Below are 18,076 nucleotides of genomic sequence, written 5' to 3'. Positions count from 1 at the left end.
AGAATACGCATCTCAAGTTTGGACACCTTTTTACAGCATCCATATAGAAAGAATAGAATCAGTCCAACGTAATTTTATTCGTTTTGCCTTAAAAGGCTTACCATGGACGGACCCTTTTAACCTTCCTTCCTATGAGCATCGAATCAACCTACTGCAGATCCAAACCTTGTCTCAAAGGAGAGTAAATAACGACCTTGTATTTATTCATCAACTTATAACGGGTGTAATTGATGGCCCGGATCTGCTTAATTCTATTAATTTTAACTACCGGAGAGGTGCTTATAACTTTCGTAGCTTAGATTTAATAAAATTACCCCAACACCGTACTAATTATGGTATGCATGTGCCCTTAACTCGCATGTGTAAGCTTGTAAATTTGAATACTAATCTGTTTGATTTTAATATTAATAAAACTAGTCTGAAAAAAATACTAAAAACCAGTGTACCACGCTCATAAACTTTTTTTTTGTATTTATGTTCAATGTTTACTGATTCTTTTCTCATTTAATGTCTTTATACCTAATTGTATGTACATATGTATATTGAATTATTTTTTTATCAATACTCTTGACTATTAAAACATTTTTGTTTTAAAATTTTGACACTTTCTGAAAATTAAACATGAAATATTAAATTTATTTTTTTGTTCATTTTAAATTTTTTTTATTTTGCACAGATATAATAAATGCTTGTACTAAGCAGTCCCAATCTTTGACCTTCCTTTGATATTCGTATCACCATTCTCTTTACTTATTTAGTTCTTTTTAATTTGTTTTTACCTTCAAAAAACACTAAAAAGTGCCGATATGATAATCATCCGCAAATGACTTCGTACTCGGTGAAAATGGACCCCAGCGCGTGCGGTATCTGGGGGGGAAAGAGGCGTGGGAATAAAAAAAAAAAAAAAAAAAAAAAATTGAATTCAAATCCCCAGCCTTGTCAAAAATAGTATTGGATATGTTTTTTTAAATTTTTTTTTCAAAATTTTGACTTTGAAATCGATTATTTCAAAAACAATTCACTTAAAGAACTTAATTTAAAAGCTCAAATTAAGCCTAATATTTTGGCTTTTAAAAAAAAGTGTCATTTATAACTGTAAGTGTTACCATTGATTTTTAATATTTTTTTGTTATTTTAAGTAATTTTTAAGAAAATGATTCTTGCGACCAAATGAAGTTTTCAATTACCAATAAAAAACGCAGTGGCACCTGGTGGCACCCGAATTTGGCCTTCATCGAAAGGGAATTTCATAAGGAAAAAGTTTTTAATAGCCTATAACTGTAGGCAAGTGTAGCTAAAATTATATATACAAAAATATGAAAAAATCAAGCCATTTTTTTCTCTTTTCTTTAAATAATTATATAAAATAATTAACATCTTTAGAATTAATAATTTCTTCGATTTACAATAGACAAACGATGGCTTCTTTACGGAAAAATAAAAGTGTATGAGTCGGCTCAAGCTAAAAAAAATTACACAGCTTTAATTTGAGGGTATTTTCACTTCGTTTTTTATACTTTCAACAACTTGTCCCTTTACAAAGCTCTAAAAAGTAAACTACAAGTCCGATTTTAGTAATTCTTTCTGATTTTGATTCAGATTTTATTCTAGAATTTAGAAATACTATTGAAATATTCTCCGAAGAACTTTAAATTTTGGACTTTTTTCCGCAAAATCCCCAGTGTGCGCCGCCGCCGACGCAAATTCCATGAAAACTAGTAGTTAAAGGGTTTAAGTGATTCCCTGGAATACAACGATCTCTACCTGGCATATTCATAAACATAATAATAGCTTTTTTTCAGAAAAAGTGGTTGGAATGATTCTGAATAAAATTTTTTACTTATAATAATTTTATTTCTGTAAAGACCTACCTACCTACTACTCTTTCAAATTGAAATAGTTTTTTAATACTTTTCTTATTTTCTTTGAAAATAAGTCATATTTCTTTGAAGATGCACAAAGAACATAAGTAAGTAGTCAAGATAATGCGTAAGTGGTATGAAATTCGCTTGCATTAGTTCAATTCTTATTTATGATGGAGAAATCGCTTGATGCCGTGCGTCTTTATTTTTATTTAATCTTCCTCCGACGGATTCAACGTTTGATTGTCATAACAAATATTTCTTTTGATTTGTATTTATTATTATTTATGGGGCATTCCATAAGACTCGGGGATTGTACTGGGATAGTGAAATAGAGGAAAGTGGCCTAAAATGGCACCCCAAGGTAAAATGGCCCCCTTGCTAGAAATCGTAGAATCGAAAATAATTAGAAAGTTTTATGAACGCGATTCTTTAGTTTATCTAGCAAAACCAACATAATACGAAATTTCAGCAACTTCAAGCCATTATTTGAAATTTGACAGGTCAAACTGTGTCTATCCACCTCAAAAAGTACACTCGTTAAAATTTTGTGAAATTATTTTTGCAAAAAAAGTATAAAAAACATTGTGTTTTGGAAAAAGAAGTTAATGTATGTATGCATGAAGTATTTCTTATTAATTTACTGAAATAAGTTGGTTTAAAACGATTTTAAATTTTTTGGTATAAAAATTAAATTGAAAAAACTCAAAATGGGCAAAATGGCCTACTTAGTGCTCGGGTAAAATGGCATACCTATTTCACATGTCATTTTATATTTTCTTTCACATTTTCATTTTTTAAAGTAAAAATTCTTGCTAATTATAAACGATGCACAGAGAGTAGGTCCTGGACTGAGGAAAGCCCTTGGTTCCGTCAAAAACCTGGAAAAAGCATCCAAAACATTCAAAGTTGCAAAAACTACAAAAACGAGTCGAGCAACCAACATGAACTGGGTTTTGAATGACTCGTAGAAAGATCTGGGGGGATTAAGCACCACTTGTTCCAAGAAAATGGAAAAAGAGCCCTTTGACTCAATTTTGCATTTAAAATCACCTATGTTTTGACAGTGTGCCATTTTACCCGGGTAAATTTGATCAGCGAAATTTGTAGACGTCTTGAAAATTAAAAAATTTAAATACCTTACGGAACTTTTTTAACTCGCAAATGAAAAAAATGTGAGAGTAATATATTAAACTTTGAATAGAATATAGCATTTAAGTTTGAATTTTACTTGTTTTTGAGATATAGGACATTTTCCTTAGGGGGGGCATTTTAGGCCACCTTCCCCTACATTTGTTTTCGCTTAGAACTAATTGGTGTTTTTCCACCTTGTAATTTCGAAAAAAAAAAAACAAAATAAGAAACACCCTAATGTATATATTTGTAGGTACTATAAGGTACTATAAGGATTTGTGATTAAAAAAAAAAACAACTCGAGATAACAATCAGACATGCGAAAAAGTAAGTCTGGATATTCGGTACATCCGCCTGTCTGCCTCTGTTTCGAGGATTTGGCACATAGGATCTTTTTTTCCAAAAAATGTTTGTTGAACCATTATACATTAGGTATAACCGTCTTCTTGATTTCTGGCAAACATAACCAGTTTTAAAAAAACAATTCATGCAGAAGCTTTAAAGTAGTTGATGTGAAAATAACTATTTTTTGGATTTTTTTTTTATATTTCAATTTTTTTTTTTTTTTTTGAAAAATCAATTTTTTGAAAATGTGTCAATGAATTTGATTTTTTTGTGTGGAAAATAATTTTTTTCAGATTTCTTAAGAATGGAAAATAATTTTTTTTAACAATGTTTTAAAAATTAAGTATACATATAATGAAATTATTTTTCCTTTTTTTTTCTAAAAATTCCTTGATGAAAATATAAGAAATTAAATGTCTTACTTTGTGGTAAATAAGGTTTATTCGTATCAAAGAAGACATATTTTTGTGAATTTTTAATTTTCCACAAATAGATAACGCGCACTGGGAGAGTTTTTTTTTTGAAATTTTTTATTTTTCAGATTTTTGGAGATCTTTGAATGTACAAAACATGATTTTAGCTAAATAAACGTCTTATTTTTAATTGTGAAATTAAAAATATTAACGAGTATGAAAAAATTGTAAAGTGTAACCTCGTTAATTATTTAAGTACAGAAATAGTGTTCAAAATTTCAGAAGATTTTGTTCAGTTGTTTTGAAGCTATGATGGCCATCATCTATGAAAACTTGAGTTCTTGGAAAAACGCTTTAAAAAATTGAATACTGCACTGGTAAAAAATCTAAGTGAATTGAAGGGTCCAAGGGAAAAACGGCACATGTCCCGTTTTTGTCAAAAATAAACTAATGATGAGGTCTTTTAGTATAATCTGAGCACTATCTGATGGCGTCCTTACTTTTTTAAAACAAATTTAAGCCTTGCTGAAAAAATAAATATATTGTGTGCTTTAAGTACTAATTTGTATGGAGAACTTCTTCTTCCTTTTTCTCGTCGCTGTTATGATCTCGATGTCGAGGGGATCATAACTATCCCACGTTACTGCTTCACACTAGTGATCCGCCTGTGGGGTTCGCCGGGTTGACCTCAGAAATCGGTGGCAAGCCTCTCGGTTTTGTATTGTTCCATTTCTAAGGCCAACTGAATGCTGGTGTTTTTGCATTTGCTTGTACCAGGAGTTTTTAGGCCTACCTTTCTTTCTATTTCGTGTTGGAACGTTGTATGATATTGCTTTTTTGACGGGGTTCTCAGGATCTCTCCTTTGAACATGGCAATAGCAACTGAGTCGGTCGTGTTCAATTTTTTGGGAGATGGTATTTTTAACATGAAGGCTTCCTCGGATCTTTGTACTTCTAATTCTATCAAGCTTTGTTACTCCTGCTGTCATGCGAAGCATCTTCATCTCAGCTGCCGTTAACTTACTCTCATACTTTTTGTACATTGTCCAACATTGTGAACCGTATGTGAGTGCTGGACTCACAACTGCGGTGTAGAGCCTTCCTTTCAGCTTAGGGGGAGAACAAACATTTAAAATGCGGTTTTCTCGAAATGAGTTGGAATGGACTTGTGCTGTTTTTCCCCTGGATCCTTCAATTATTGTATACTTAAAAATACTTATAATTTGGTCAGATTTGCTCCAATCGAATGGGATATCATGCATTCTTTTAACAAGTAAATAAAAAACAAATCATAATCTTGGGAGTTTTGTTAATTTCTTGCAACTAGCAGTGCCCCTGAAAAAAAATATTTTTATTTTATGTAATCCAACCCAGACCTCTGGCGTCAAAGTCCATCTCACTAACCATTGCGCCTCGGGGGACTTTCAATATACTAGGCAAAAATTCAATCAATCACGTCAGATACCCGTTCCTGTTTGAAATTCTTCAGACAGTTTTTGAAATTACGTATATAGGTACATATATCTTAAGCCCATACGATTTTTTTTGTAGGATTCAATACATTTTTGAAGTGACAGAAACCAGTTTAGCGTTCAGTCCCTTGAAAAGTTCCAAAACTATTTTGAGCTTCTATAAAAGTCCAATTTCTATTCTACGATTCAGTTTAAAAACAAATATATAATTTTTATGTCTTGGATTTGATTTTATAGTTTTGGAAATGTCATTCCGGCAAGGCCAACTTTTAATATTTTCTTTAGTGTTGAATAGTCATTGTAGTGACTCATGGCTCCAGTTGTCATAAGAGGTCTTTCAAACTTCCAAGACTATGAAAAGCGAATTAGAAGCAGGCCTTGACAGAAGAACTAACAAGGGTAAGATAAAATTTGTATTCTCAAATGTAGCTATATGAAAAATTTGTATTACGTACGAGTATTTCTCATTCAAAAAAATTGCCTCAGATTTGTCCTTGAAAAGAAATATTTTTCGACTTGTATATGGGGAAAATGAATTCAAACTATAGGATGCTAGAGTCTTATCAAGAAGTTTGTTCACAATGATTGTGATTTTATGCTTACACTCTTATAATGTGTTATATCAATTAACATACAATAAATTAGAAACAAAATCAAAATTCTCTCATAACTTTAATTATTTTTAAATTGTATTAAAGACTTAACCTTTAACTATCTATTTTAAAATTTAACATAAGAAAACTTCCTTAACTTGCACCTTAATTTCAACTACGAGATATATACTACATTTTAATTTAAGACATCATCAAAGCAACTATGTGTGTTGGGATCTTTGGATATACTGAAAATAACCCTCACCTACCCAAGGCATTCGCTTCGCTAGATCTAAAACTTAGTTGTTCCAATTAGAGAAGTCGTAATTGATGGCATCTTGTATTTTCTAGCGAAACACCATTCGGTTGCAGAAATTTTCAAGCAACACACATGAGTAAATGTTGCTACTGTCCCATGGGGGTTTCCTGTGCAATGTACATTTTTATACATTGCATATAGAAGATTCTTATATGAGAAAATAAAAAAAAAAATAAAAAAAAAATTAGGTTACCTAAATAAACTTTAGAAGGGGAGTTTATATAATATATGTGGATATGGATATGGTGTTACAGATTAATCTAGAGTGAAAATTCAACACACACCATGCACCATCACCAGTTTTCAACTATTTAATTTTGAATTATTTCCACAAGATGTGATGGCTATATTGAAGCCCAAGGACAATATCAAATGAAGACTGGGCTGATGTTAAAGGATACATTTCTGTGAAATTTATTTCTCTCAAAAACTTAATTTGATAGTTTTAAAATTGTTCCAATTAGAAAAGTGAATTTAAAACGGATTATTTTGTAACTGAAAATCCTTAAAAAATAATAAAAATGACTTTTACAAAAAGATTTTCAAATAAAATTTAGTAAATAATTAAATATTAAGTCTTGATTTTTCAATCGTCAGTTAGACTATCAGAAGAATAAAAACTGCCAAATGTCAATATGAAAAAAAAACTTTTATTCCTAGGAATAAGCTCTAACTAAGGTTTATCTGAGTATTGAAAAATTGGCTCTAAAAAAAATAAAACATTCAATTTTGTAGTGTTTCAATATTTCTTTATTCCTGCACTTGCCCTTCCTATTCTGTTATCTAATTTTTTTTTTTTTTCTTAAGACTAAAGCATTTTACCCATATGTGAATTGTTAAGTGTCGGGTTATATATTTTAAGAACATAAAATATGTTTACGATGTTGATATGATCTGACAAATTATTGTCAACCCTTGTAAACTATAGATAAGAATAAACAACCCTATTGAACCTACACTTCTTTGAACTTATCTAATTTCATATTTTATTATTTTTTTTTTTTTATTAGAATTAGTAAACAAAAGTTTTAAAAGGTATCCTTAAAGAAATATTATCTGCCTACATAAATATTTGCACCTACACATTTTATGTTATTTAAGGGATGACTATGGATACGCAAGTAAACTTACTCGTATAAGTCTTAGATAATACTTTTAAGATAAAAGTAGAGGGGTGGCTATTTTTTTTTATCGTAAAGCGAGTTGTTTAATAAATTGTTTGTCTTTTAAATCTTCTTTAAAAGATAAGAATAATCCAACACGACTTAAAAATAAAAAAAAAAACATCTTGGCACTAAAAATAAATTAAATTACCTACTAATCTACACAAACTACTTATGTAGGTGAATAGTTTTTCAGTCTGTAACAAATATATCCACTGTACGCGATTGTTCTATATTTTTTGGTTAACATATAGGATTGTAGGTACTATTCCTGTTGGTACACGGAGTCGAAAAAAACGAGTGGATAACTATACTTCTGGTATAGGTATTTACCTAAGTTGATTTCTGGTATGTTTAAAAATGAGAGATTTCGTGGTAGTTCAAACATGCAACTATTTTCTTGAGTACACTATTAAAAAAAAAAAAAAAAAAAAAAACTATTAAAAAAAGAAAGCAAAAAATATTTTTGACCCATTTACGGGAATAATAAAAATTAAGGAAATTTTCTCAAAAAACGGCAACTGCATTACTTCCGTCCGTCTTTTTTTTTTTGGGAAAGTTCCGTTGAAAATCGGGTGAGAAAAAAATTTTAAATGATTTCAACCTAATACAAAAAATTTCGAACTTTTGCAATCTCTATATCTATTTTGCAACCAAATGTTTGAATTTGGAAATACAAGCATTTAAGCATTCCATTTTTTAACCACATTTTATAAATTAATAAAAAGCTTTATAAATAAATCAAACCGTATCAAAATTCACGACGTTAGTATTTTTGGAATGGATGAGTCCAAAAAAAACCACTTCTTAGCCGATAATCCGGATTTTTTAATTTAGAATGCTCTGAGTGAAAAAAGAAACACACTTACAAAAGGAAACGAATGAGTTCACAAACCGAATTTGTTCAATTCACATACTAAACCAAATTTATGATTATCAAATGAAAACCACACAAATTTCAAACGAGAATCGTTTCTTTTTGGAGTGTGATTTTATATCCCAAAATCTCATTAAAATCTAGTAGGTACTTACTAGAATTTCCATAATAATAAGAATAACAGTTTTCATAACCTAGTTCGTTGAGGTGATATCTCTCCCAATAATGTATACATATGTATAGTATAACGCATAGCATAACAGTTAAAACATGACTCCAAGTGAACATTTATTTGGTATAACGAATAAAAAAAAAAAACTTACCAAAATATTGAAAAGTTGGATTCGATTTAGGCCTTGGAAATAGCCCCGTTGCATTGGAGGTGGTAGTAGTTTACTCATGAGTATGAGTAGATCTAGTACTACAATGAACACTACTACTCGAGGAGATAGTCTAGTTGTTGTACTAGATTTCTATTCATGAGTAATTCACCACGTCCAAAAAAATGCGGCTTTTTTAGTGAGAGAAAGAGAAGAAAAAACACGTAGGTAATGAGGTAGAATTTTAAATCTAAGACAACGTTCCCACTGGAATCACTTCTTCGACTCATTTTGACATTTCTTTTTATGTTGCTTTCTTGAATTAGCAGAATCCACATCGAGCTTATTTTAAGCTCCCATACAAAATTATCAAAATTAAAATAATTTACATAAGGTAGTAAAAATTTAAATGTGTTTTAATTTTTATCAAAATGTTTCCAATTGATTTAAATAAAAAAAGTGTGCTCTTTGTGTTCGATCTCTATACCTATTTTTTTTTAAGTGTGTGTTTGGATGAAGATTAATTTCTAAAATTGAAACCACCTTTTCATGATTTTGGTAAAGAATTTTTTTATTTTTTTATTTTTTTATTGAATAAAATTGGTACTTACTTACATTGTATATGTATTTAGTACTTATGTGTAAATACTCTTCATACGTGCAAATATTAGGTATGTGAATAGGAGTTCTCAGTTTAATTATCATATAGGTTGCATTATTTCGTTTAATAGGACAAAAAAAAAAAAAAAACAAACGCGATTTAATAGAAAAATGATCACAAACAACACTTACGTAATTTTATTTTGTGGAAAATTACAAATAAAATAAAAAAATATTTTTCATTGAATAAAACGACCGAAAAATACTATTTCCACACAATTTACCGAAAATTTGAAATTCAAAGCACCGAAATATACAACCGCACTTGATAATTTAAAAATTAAACTTAATTTTTACGAGTAAATAAAAAATATTCCCGTTCTATCAGAAAACTTGTTGAAACATGAGCAATAATGACTCTTTCGAAAATCAAACTCTTTCGAAAATCAATGAGTGCGAACGAAAAAAATAATCATTGATCACTCTCATACGAAATTCTCTCCAAAATTTAGTCGAGATATGAATTTGAAGAGAATTTTGTATGTGGAAACTAAAATTAAGCATACTGCCCTTTGACGCTTGACCATATGTAGATAACGGTCATGAGAGCATCACAGAAATGTCAAAATGTGTCGGAGGTTTGAGTCATAGAGGAAGGAATACCTAGAGAGCCGACTCGTACCCACGGTTGCCACTCGCATAAAAAATTTCCTACCAAATTTTTCAAAAAAACCTACCAATTCAAAGAAAAACCTACCCAACGAAAATTTTCGATTTTAAGAGAATAAATTCTTGTTTAAAAAAATAAAATCCACGACTGGGTCGCACGAACTTGCTCTTGGAGTTAAAGTTGCTTAAATTTTTAAGACTTTTTATATAGAAATAAAATTCGTTTAAAAAAAATAAAATAAAATCTGAAATTAAATTGCCCTCCAAAACAAGTATGCAGTTTTGATTGATATATTAACGTGCATTTTTAGAAAAAAAATTTCAAAATCGTTAGAGCTGTTTTTTAAAAAAATAATTTTTTATAAATAATTTTTTGGAAAAAAAGTTTTAAAATAAAATTGTAATCCCATTTTGTAGAAATCACTAATCAAGAATGTGAAATTAGTGTCAACACAAAACATGAAAATGGATGAGTGCAGACACCAACAATGAGGATACTCCGTTTACATACAGTACTTAATATTATTACTCTCGGTTTAGATGGGCACATTTGTTTGGCACAAATATTTTGGGTAGATTTGACATAATTAAATTTTTTTTTGTCAATTATTAAAAATAAAATTATTTTAGAGAAAGAACTTGGAAAAACCTACCAAATTGACTTCAAACCTACCAACCTACCCAAGGTAAAAAAACCTACCCAGTTTGGTAGGATCCTACCCACTCCGGCAACCGTGCTCGTACCCCCCTTACCTAAAACACCCGCAAATTTAATTTCAGATAATCTCTCTTATTGTTCTCTTGTTTTCCTATCTGTGAATACGTGTGAAAGGTACAATTCGTTTAATACCTTCCTTTCACCAGTGGATGTCCTCACAAACTTTGAATTTAAACATGATTTTGGTTTGTACATGAACTTGAATAGCTCAAATAGCTCACTCCAGACACCCACCTTTCAATAAATATGTACAGAAATAAAAAAAAAGGTTCGTGTTTTGAATTTATTATATTATTTTTTTATGAATTAATTCCTCTACTGAGCACTTAAATTGTTTTTAATTGTTTTGAGCCCAACTCCACAGTTGAATGTGTTGGTGCCATTTAAAATGCACGGGAAAACTACCACATATAAGCACTGTGGAGTTTTTCCTCTCATTGCAGTTTGTAGGGTGGAAGAGAAAAACCAACCGAAGTCGCGTCTCTAGGTATTCCTTCCTCTATGGTTTGAGTGTTGAGTCTAATGCGAACACCGTCATAGGTTTAAAAATTCTATACTTATTTCTCTTCTCTCACTATAAAAGCCGCATTCCTTTGGAGGTGAAAAACTACTCATGGGTAGAAATCTAGTACAACAACTACATATTTTTATCTACTCCAGCAGACGATCATGTGTTAATTTTTGTACTAGATCAACTAATCATCTACTCATGTCATGAGTAGTATTTTACCTGTAATAAAGCGTATGGCTATATTTAGTGCGAGTGAATAAAAAAATATACTGAGCAGTCGCTTAGCCGTTATTAAAGCAGTTCTTAAAACCGCTGAAATATTTCGTAATATATACAAATAATATAAAAAAAGTTCTGTTTTTTGTCTGTTTAAATAAAGACTTCGTATTTGCCTTCTAATAAGAATGAAATAGAAAGTGTGCTAATGTTTGTTTTTGATTTAAAACTAGAAAGTGGGCCTCATAATCATGGTCGTAAGTTAATAGGTCTGTTTGGGTACTGCCTAAAACAGAAATATTTTTACTTTTTTCAACATTTTCAGCCCAATTCCAGTTTGGGTACTCTGGAATGGTGTAGTTTTGTACATTACACGGTGTAACACTCAAAATATACGCGGACGGAGACCTATCAGGTTTTGTAGAGCTAGTCGCACTGAATACGAAACGGTATTTGAAAATCCCCTAACACCCCCAAAATCTGAAGTTACGGGCAAAAAACGGTTTTTTGGACCTTCACCCATTGAAAAAATTCTAGCTTCGACAATTTTTTACCCATTTTCGATTTTTTTACAGTTTCTGATAGAAGATAAATATACCTTTACAACAATGTATAAAACATGTAACTCGGTTAAACCACTTAGAATTTATAAGCTGTCAAAGTTCAAAAATTCCATTTTTTTCGTCATTTGCCCAACTTCGGCATCAATTTAAAGTATATGTTTTCAAAACAACATGCTATTTAAAAAATATATTCATAAACAATATCTATTTCCCAATCAATCGAGGTATTTTTTATGAAAATCACTCTAAAATTGGCTGAGAAAAAAAATTTTTTCGATTTCAACCCAGATACAGAAATTCGAACTTTTAGGTATATAGAACAAAAATGTTGTTTCGGCACGTAGTAGGATAACCTGGGCACCAGGATTTGATAACGGATTTTTGTAGAGGAGCTCAATACAAACATTTTTTTTCTTTGGAAGGGGGGTCTATCTCCCCCCGTTTAGGTGGGAGGGACAGTTGTCTAAAAAAAAATTATCAAAATAAAAAAAAATTATTAAAAAACAACGGCAACACTTACAGTAATAAATGATACCATTTCCGAAAGGAAAAATTGTACATTTGATTCTAATTTTTAAATCAATATAATATAACCAATAGTTTTTGAAATAATCGATTTCAAAGTTAAAAATAGGCGAAAAATTTTTTTTAAAAACTCATTTAATACTATTTTTGTCCAGACTGTGAATTTTAATAAAAAAATTTTAACACACAAAACTGCCTCAATTGATTCCTTATCGAACAGTGAAAACTATATGTTTCTATGTCTTCTAGTTTTCGAGAAAATTGAAAAATAAAAACAAATAAAAACAAAAAATATTTTGAAAAAAGAAAAATCTGATAAAATAATTTTTCAATTTTCTCAAAAACTAGAAGACATAGAAACATATAGTTTTCACTGTTCGATAAGGAATCAATTGAGGCAGTTTTCTGTGTAAGTAATTTGTTTACTAAAATTCACAGTCTGGACAAAAATAGTATTAAATGAGTTTTAAAAAAAAATTTTTCGCCTATTTTTAACTTTGAAATCGATTATTTCAAAAACTATTGGTTATATTATATTGATTTAAAAATTAGAATTAAATGTACAATTTTTCCTTTCGGAAATGGTATCATTTATTACTGTAAGTGTTGCCGTTGTTTTTTAATAATTTTTTTTTATTTTGATAATTTTTTTTTAGAAAACTGCCCCTCCCACCTAAACGGGGGGAGATAGACCCCCCTTCCAAAGAAAAAAAATGTTTCTATTGAGCTCCTCTACAAAAATCCGTTATCAAATCCTGGCGCCCAGGTTATCCTACTACGTGCCGAAACAACATTTTTGTTCTATACCTAAAAGTTCGAATTTCTGTATCTGGGTTGAAATCGAAAAAATTTTTTTTCTCAGCCAATTTTGGAGTGATTTTCATAAAAAATACCTCGATTGATTGGGAAATAGATATTGTTTATGAACATATTTTTTAAATAGCATGTTGTTTTGAAAACATATACTTTAAATTGATGCCGAAGTTGGGCAAATGACGAAAAAAATGGAATTTTTGAACTTTGACAGCTTATAAATTCTAAGTGGTTTAACCGAGTTACATGTTTTATACATTGTTGTAAAGGTATATTTATCTTCTATCAGAAACTGTAAAAAAATCGAAAATGGGTAAAAAATTGTCGAAGCTAGAATTTTTTCAATGGGTGAAGGTCCAAAAAACCGTTTTTTGCCCGTAACTTCAGATTTTGGGGGTGTTAGGGGATTTTCAAATACCGTTTCGTAATCAGTGCGATTAGCTCTACAAAACCTGATAGGTCTCCGCCCGCGTATATTTTGAAACCTCATTTTTGTAACACCGTGTTATTTTTGACAAAAGTAGAAATATTTCTGTTTTAGGCAGTACCCAAACAGACCTAATTTCTTTTAATGAAAAAAAAAAAAAAATGTTTAAGAATTGTTTTCGGTTGTTTTTTTTTTTTTTTGTTTAGTGTAATATTAGGTGAAGCATAAAATGGACTGAATCGAAACCACCTTTTCAAGATTTTGGTAAGTCTTCTTTTTTTTTAATTTGTTATTAGGTATCAATTTTCAATTGGAGTCATGTATAAACTTTTTGGGTTCTTTTTGGACAAAATCTGTCAAATTTTAAGGAGTATGAAAAAAAGCTCTTAGAAAAAGACAAATTCTGCAAATGCACCCAAACGCTTTAGACATGCCAGATCATTTTATGATTTTGGTTTTTACCTGGCCATGATTTGTATGGCCAAGTTTTGTAGCATCGGGCTTAGCACGAAAGTGCACGACCTGGCCTCTGGGCTGTTATGAAGTGTAGCGCTGAAACATGACACATGGCAGCCAACTGCTTAAAGACAAACATTTCGGTTTTGGACGATTTTTCGATGCGTTTTGGATGCGTTTTGAACGCGTTTTGGATGCGTTTATGGACGCATTTCGAACACGTTTTGGACGCGTCTAGCACGCGTTTTGGATTTGTTTGGGATGCGTTTCGGACGCGTTTCGGATGCGTTTTGGACGCATTTTGGACGCGTTTTGGGCGCGTGAATTTTAAAACACTCGTTATTAAATTTGCTTGTTTTCGCACTATTATTTATTTATTTTATTTTTATTTTCGTGATTGCCTACAATCTGTAAGATATAAAATCTTATAAAGTAGAAGTAAGCTAATTTTACAAGATTAAGCCAAAAATGTTACTTAAATTAATACAATTGAAAGCAAATTAAGAAAATGAGATTTCTACATACCTACATAAATTCAATTAATAATTTATAATAGCATATATCTGAATTCAAATTGAAAAATGAGATTTTAGCACTTTTTTGATGCTTGTTGCATTTTGGTTTTCTTTAATATTACGTGGTAATGAGTTCCAAAGACGGACGGAATTTACAAAAAATTGTCGCTCCGATGTTAAATATGAGAATTTTTGTATGCAAATTTTTAAAATTTGGCCATTTTTGATACAGGGGGTTGAACCTAAAAAACGCGATTTGCCGCAAGATTTTTTCATGTTTCATTTAGAGGCCACTTTACCACAACCTTAAAAAAATCCAGACAGCCTTTTAGGTGTAAAAAAGAAAATCTTACTTAAAATCAAAAAAAAAATTTCGATCCAAACTTGGAAAATCACTTATAAAAAAAAAAACAGAAACATAAATTTGTTTGTTATTAAATATTAATTTAAATACATTGATGAATGTTATTTTTCATTATTAAATTAATTTCTTATAAAACAAAAAATTTTGGGAGTAGGTAATACAAATTACAACCTGATTTTTCAGCATGAAAAAAATTTAACTTGACAATGTTTGGCGGTCTACCTATAACTTTTGTACTAATATTGGTCAATGCAAATAATTTTGATTACATTGTTTTGTTTTTGTTGTACTACAGGATATGAAAAGAAAAAAACGAGTAGCACTAGCTTTTAAAAAATCTCAAATATTTTTTTCTGATATTCCCAAGAAGGAGAAATTGTTTTCTTTCTAGTGAGCACTCTTTTTGCGAAACTACACAGTTTCAGGTCAGATACGAGATACCCAATAGCTACCCAAACATAAATTGCTTTAAAAATGTTTGAAAAAAGTAGAAATATTTCAGTTTTAGGCACTACCAAAACAGACCTGTTGTAATGATGTTGTGGTAGCGGCTATGTTAATTTTTGACAGAGAGAAAAATAAAATGTTCAAAATTTTAATGTGAATATTTTTTGCTCACACCAAAATTGAGAGGTTGTTGGGCTGAGGCTGCTATTGCTGGTTTTAATCACTCTGCTCTTCCACTGAGCAGAGAACAGTTGTTATTGCTCTTCAATATACTCAATGCTCAATCCTCAGCTTACCAAAAATGCTTTTACCTAATGATTTTATTGCTTTTAAAAGCTGAATTACTCTCTGCTCTCTATAACAGCACTGCTTTTTCAGAAAATGTTCGCTGCTCTTCATTATTTTAACTGCTCTTTTATGAGAATTCTGTGTTTCATATCTAATGATTTGATTAAGAATTAAAAAAGCAGAGATGTACAGAAAAGTTTAACACGCAAGCAGCTATTAAAAGTTGCATTTAATATATGAATATTGCTCACTGCTATTACTGCTCTTTAAAAATTGCTTTTAAGCACAACCCTGGTTGCAAATGAAAATGGTGGGAGCAGCATTGCAAAGGGAAACTAGCTTATTTATATTTTATGTACATATCTATAAGATTTCAAGAAAAATCCTGTAAATATTGTTTTTAATTTTTGTGATGTACACCCCCAAATTGTTTTATAATTTAAATGACTTAGTTTCATTAAAATACATTTGTTAAAATCAATCAATCAATTCTTTTAGTATAATTTTTCATCAAAAAGAAGCAACAAGTTATGTATATCTCACACAAAATTTAATTTCCTTTTCAAAACCAACATCAAATGAAATTTGATTTCATTTCATCGATAAAAGCAATACAAATCATTTTTAAAACCATCAATATTAAACTAATTAAAACCATTTTCATAAGATGTTTTTCTAATTGCTTCGCTTTAATGAATCGTATTCAATATAAGATTTGTATTAATTCCAAACAAATTTATAAAGAAGAAATTTTTTTTTATAACTAAGTAAAGTTAGTTAACTTTTAATTGGTTCAAATTATGGGAACATAAGAGATATACGAAAAAAATATAATTTTGTATCTACAATTATTGTACTTCAATACTAATTCTATAACAATTTTGTGTGTATGTCTTAATGCACTAAGGCACCAACGAAAACGAAAAAGAGAAACAAAAAAAGAAAAAAAAAGCAAAAATTAAAACATTTTTTATGTAATTACCCAGTTTTTCTCCACATTCCACATTGCGTATTATGGCGAGTATCAAGCCACCAGCTAACAGCAATAAAATGTGTCTTGCCATAGTGTGATGTCTCCTTTAAGCCTGATCCTGATAAATGGCAATCCCTATTCGAGTTACTTGGATTTCCGTTTATTTTCTCCTTTCCTTTTAAAAATCCTTTTTGCGAATACCAGGGGAGTGAAGAAACGTTATATCTATAGAGATTATCTAACAGATAACACTAATAGATGAATTAAGTAGAAAGGGGGAGTAGATGTTATACTATATATAGTGTTGAATCCTTTTTGCTGGATTTAATGTTACTCCACTACACAACTACGAGTACAAAACACTTCTTTTAGTAAGTCGGCAGAGATTCTTATTAATTTCGTTTGCACATTTCGCACGTTCGGTTAGGTTTGCTTTGCATTGGGCTTTTTGCTCTTTGCCACTTTATATTCCTTTCAATTTGCTTAAAGCCTCACTCGCGTAGGATTTTATTTATTCGTAGAAAAGGATGTTTCACACATACATTCATACACCCACACATACACCCACAGGCACATAACTAGGAATGAACGTTATTTTTGTTCCAACATTTTTTTATGGGTTATCTAGATAATATTTTTCGTTTTTTTTTTTTTTTCAAAGAAAAGTTATTCAAACAATTCGGTTGTTCAGTTTTATTTTTTTTATGTTAAGTGGCACTCTTTTCAGGATGTGGATACTCGTAATATATTTTTTATGAACATTGTCGTTCAAATATTTTTTTTTTTTTTTTGGAATGTGTTTCTACATATATTTCATTTGGTTTGTTTTATATTTCATTTTGTTTTCACACTGCAATATAATATATAGTAAAATGAATTGAAAAAAAAGTCTACAATTGAGGACGAAAAAGAAACTAGAGCTTCACTTTGATGTTGAAAATATTTATATTCACACAACAATTCTTAATTGCAATTGGATTGGTCATTTAAATGCTTTATTTTAGATACATACATACTTTCTTTTTAGTTTTTTTAGTTTTTATATGGTTTATTATGTTTTTTCTTATCGGTTAGTTTTTGTATTAAACTTTTTTATCGATATTTTTTAGATTCAATTTGAATTTTTCTATTGAGATTGTTTTTTTTTTTTTTTTTTTTGTAGATTCATTTATGCAATATATTTAATTAGCAAACACAAAGGGGTGTTTGTTTTGTATTTTATTAATCAATATTTGCTGTGGATTTTTTCATTAAAGTTGTCATATTTTTTTTTTTTTTTAACTTTAAACCGGGTATTGCACTCAATATTTAAATTTGTTTTGTTTTTATTTTTTTATTTGCATTTTTGAATGCGATTTTTTTTTTTAATTTTTGTTTGTTAAAGGATGTGTTATTTTTACAAAGTTCTTGTATATAATTTATTTTTGTTGTAGATCTCCTTTTTTTTAATAAAAAAAGCAATTTGGAAGATATTATAGTAATCTCTTTTTGTG

The 18,076-nt window shown here is 29.9% G+C and overlaps 1 protein-coding gene across 2 annotated transcripts in view; it reads right to left on the bottom strand.

The window, feature by feature from the left end:
* LOC129913453 (uncharacterized) overlaps positions 1 to 17,865 on the bottom strand; it is a 711,188-nt gene extending 693,323 nt beyond the window's left edge. Inside the window, exon 1 of one of the 2 annotated variants that reach the window (XM_055992144.1) lies at positions 16,593 to 17,865. In XM_055992144.1, the coding sequence (XP_055848119.1) occupies positions 16,593 to 16,674 (82 nt within the window). In that variant the 5' untranslated portion in view covers positions 16,675 to 17,865. The remainder of the gene's footprint in view (positions 1 to 16,592) is intronic. The other variant, XM_055992142.1, reaches the window with a different exon arrangement.
* Positions 17,866 to 18,076: the final 211 nt, after the last annotated feature.

This window comes from Episyrphus balteatus, chromosome 3 (genome assembly GCF_945859705.1).
Source record: "Episyrphus balteatus chromosome 3, idEpiBalt1.1, whole genome shotgun sequence".
Lineage (NCBI taxonomy): Eukaryota > Metazoa > Arthropoda > Insecta > Diptera > Syrphidae > Episyrphus > Episyrphus balteatus.
Note: the sequence above shows the minus strand (reverse complement) of the source record. Positions and strands in the feature narration are given on the sequence as shown.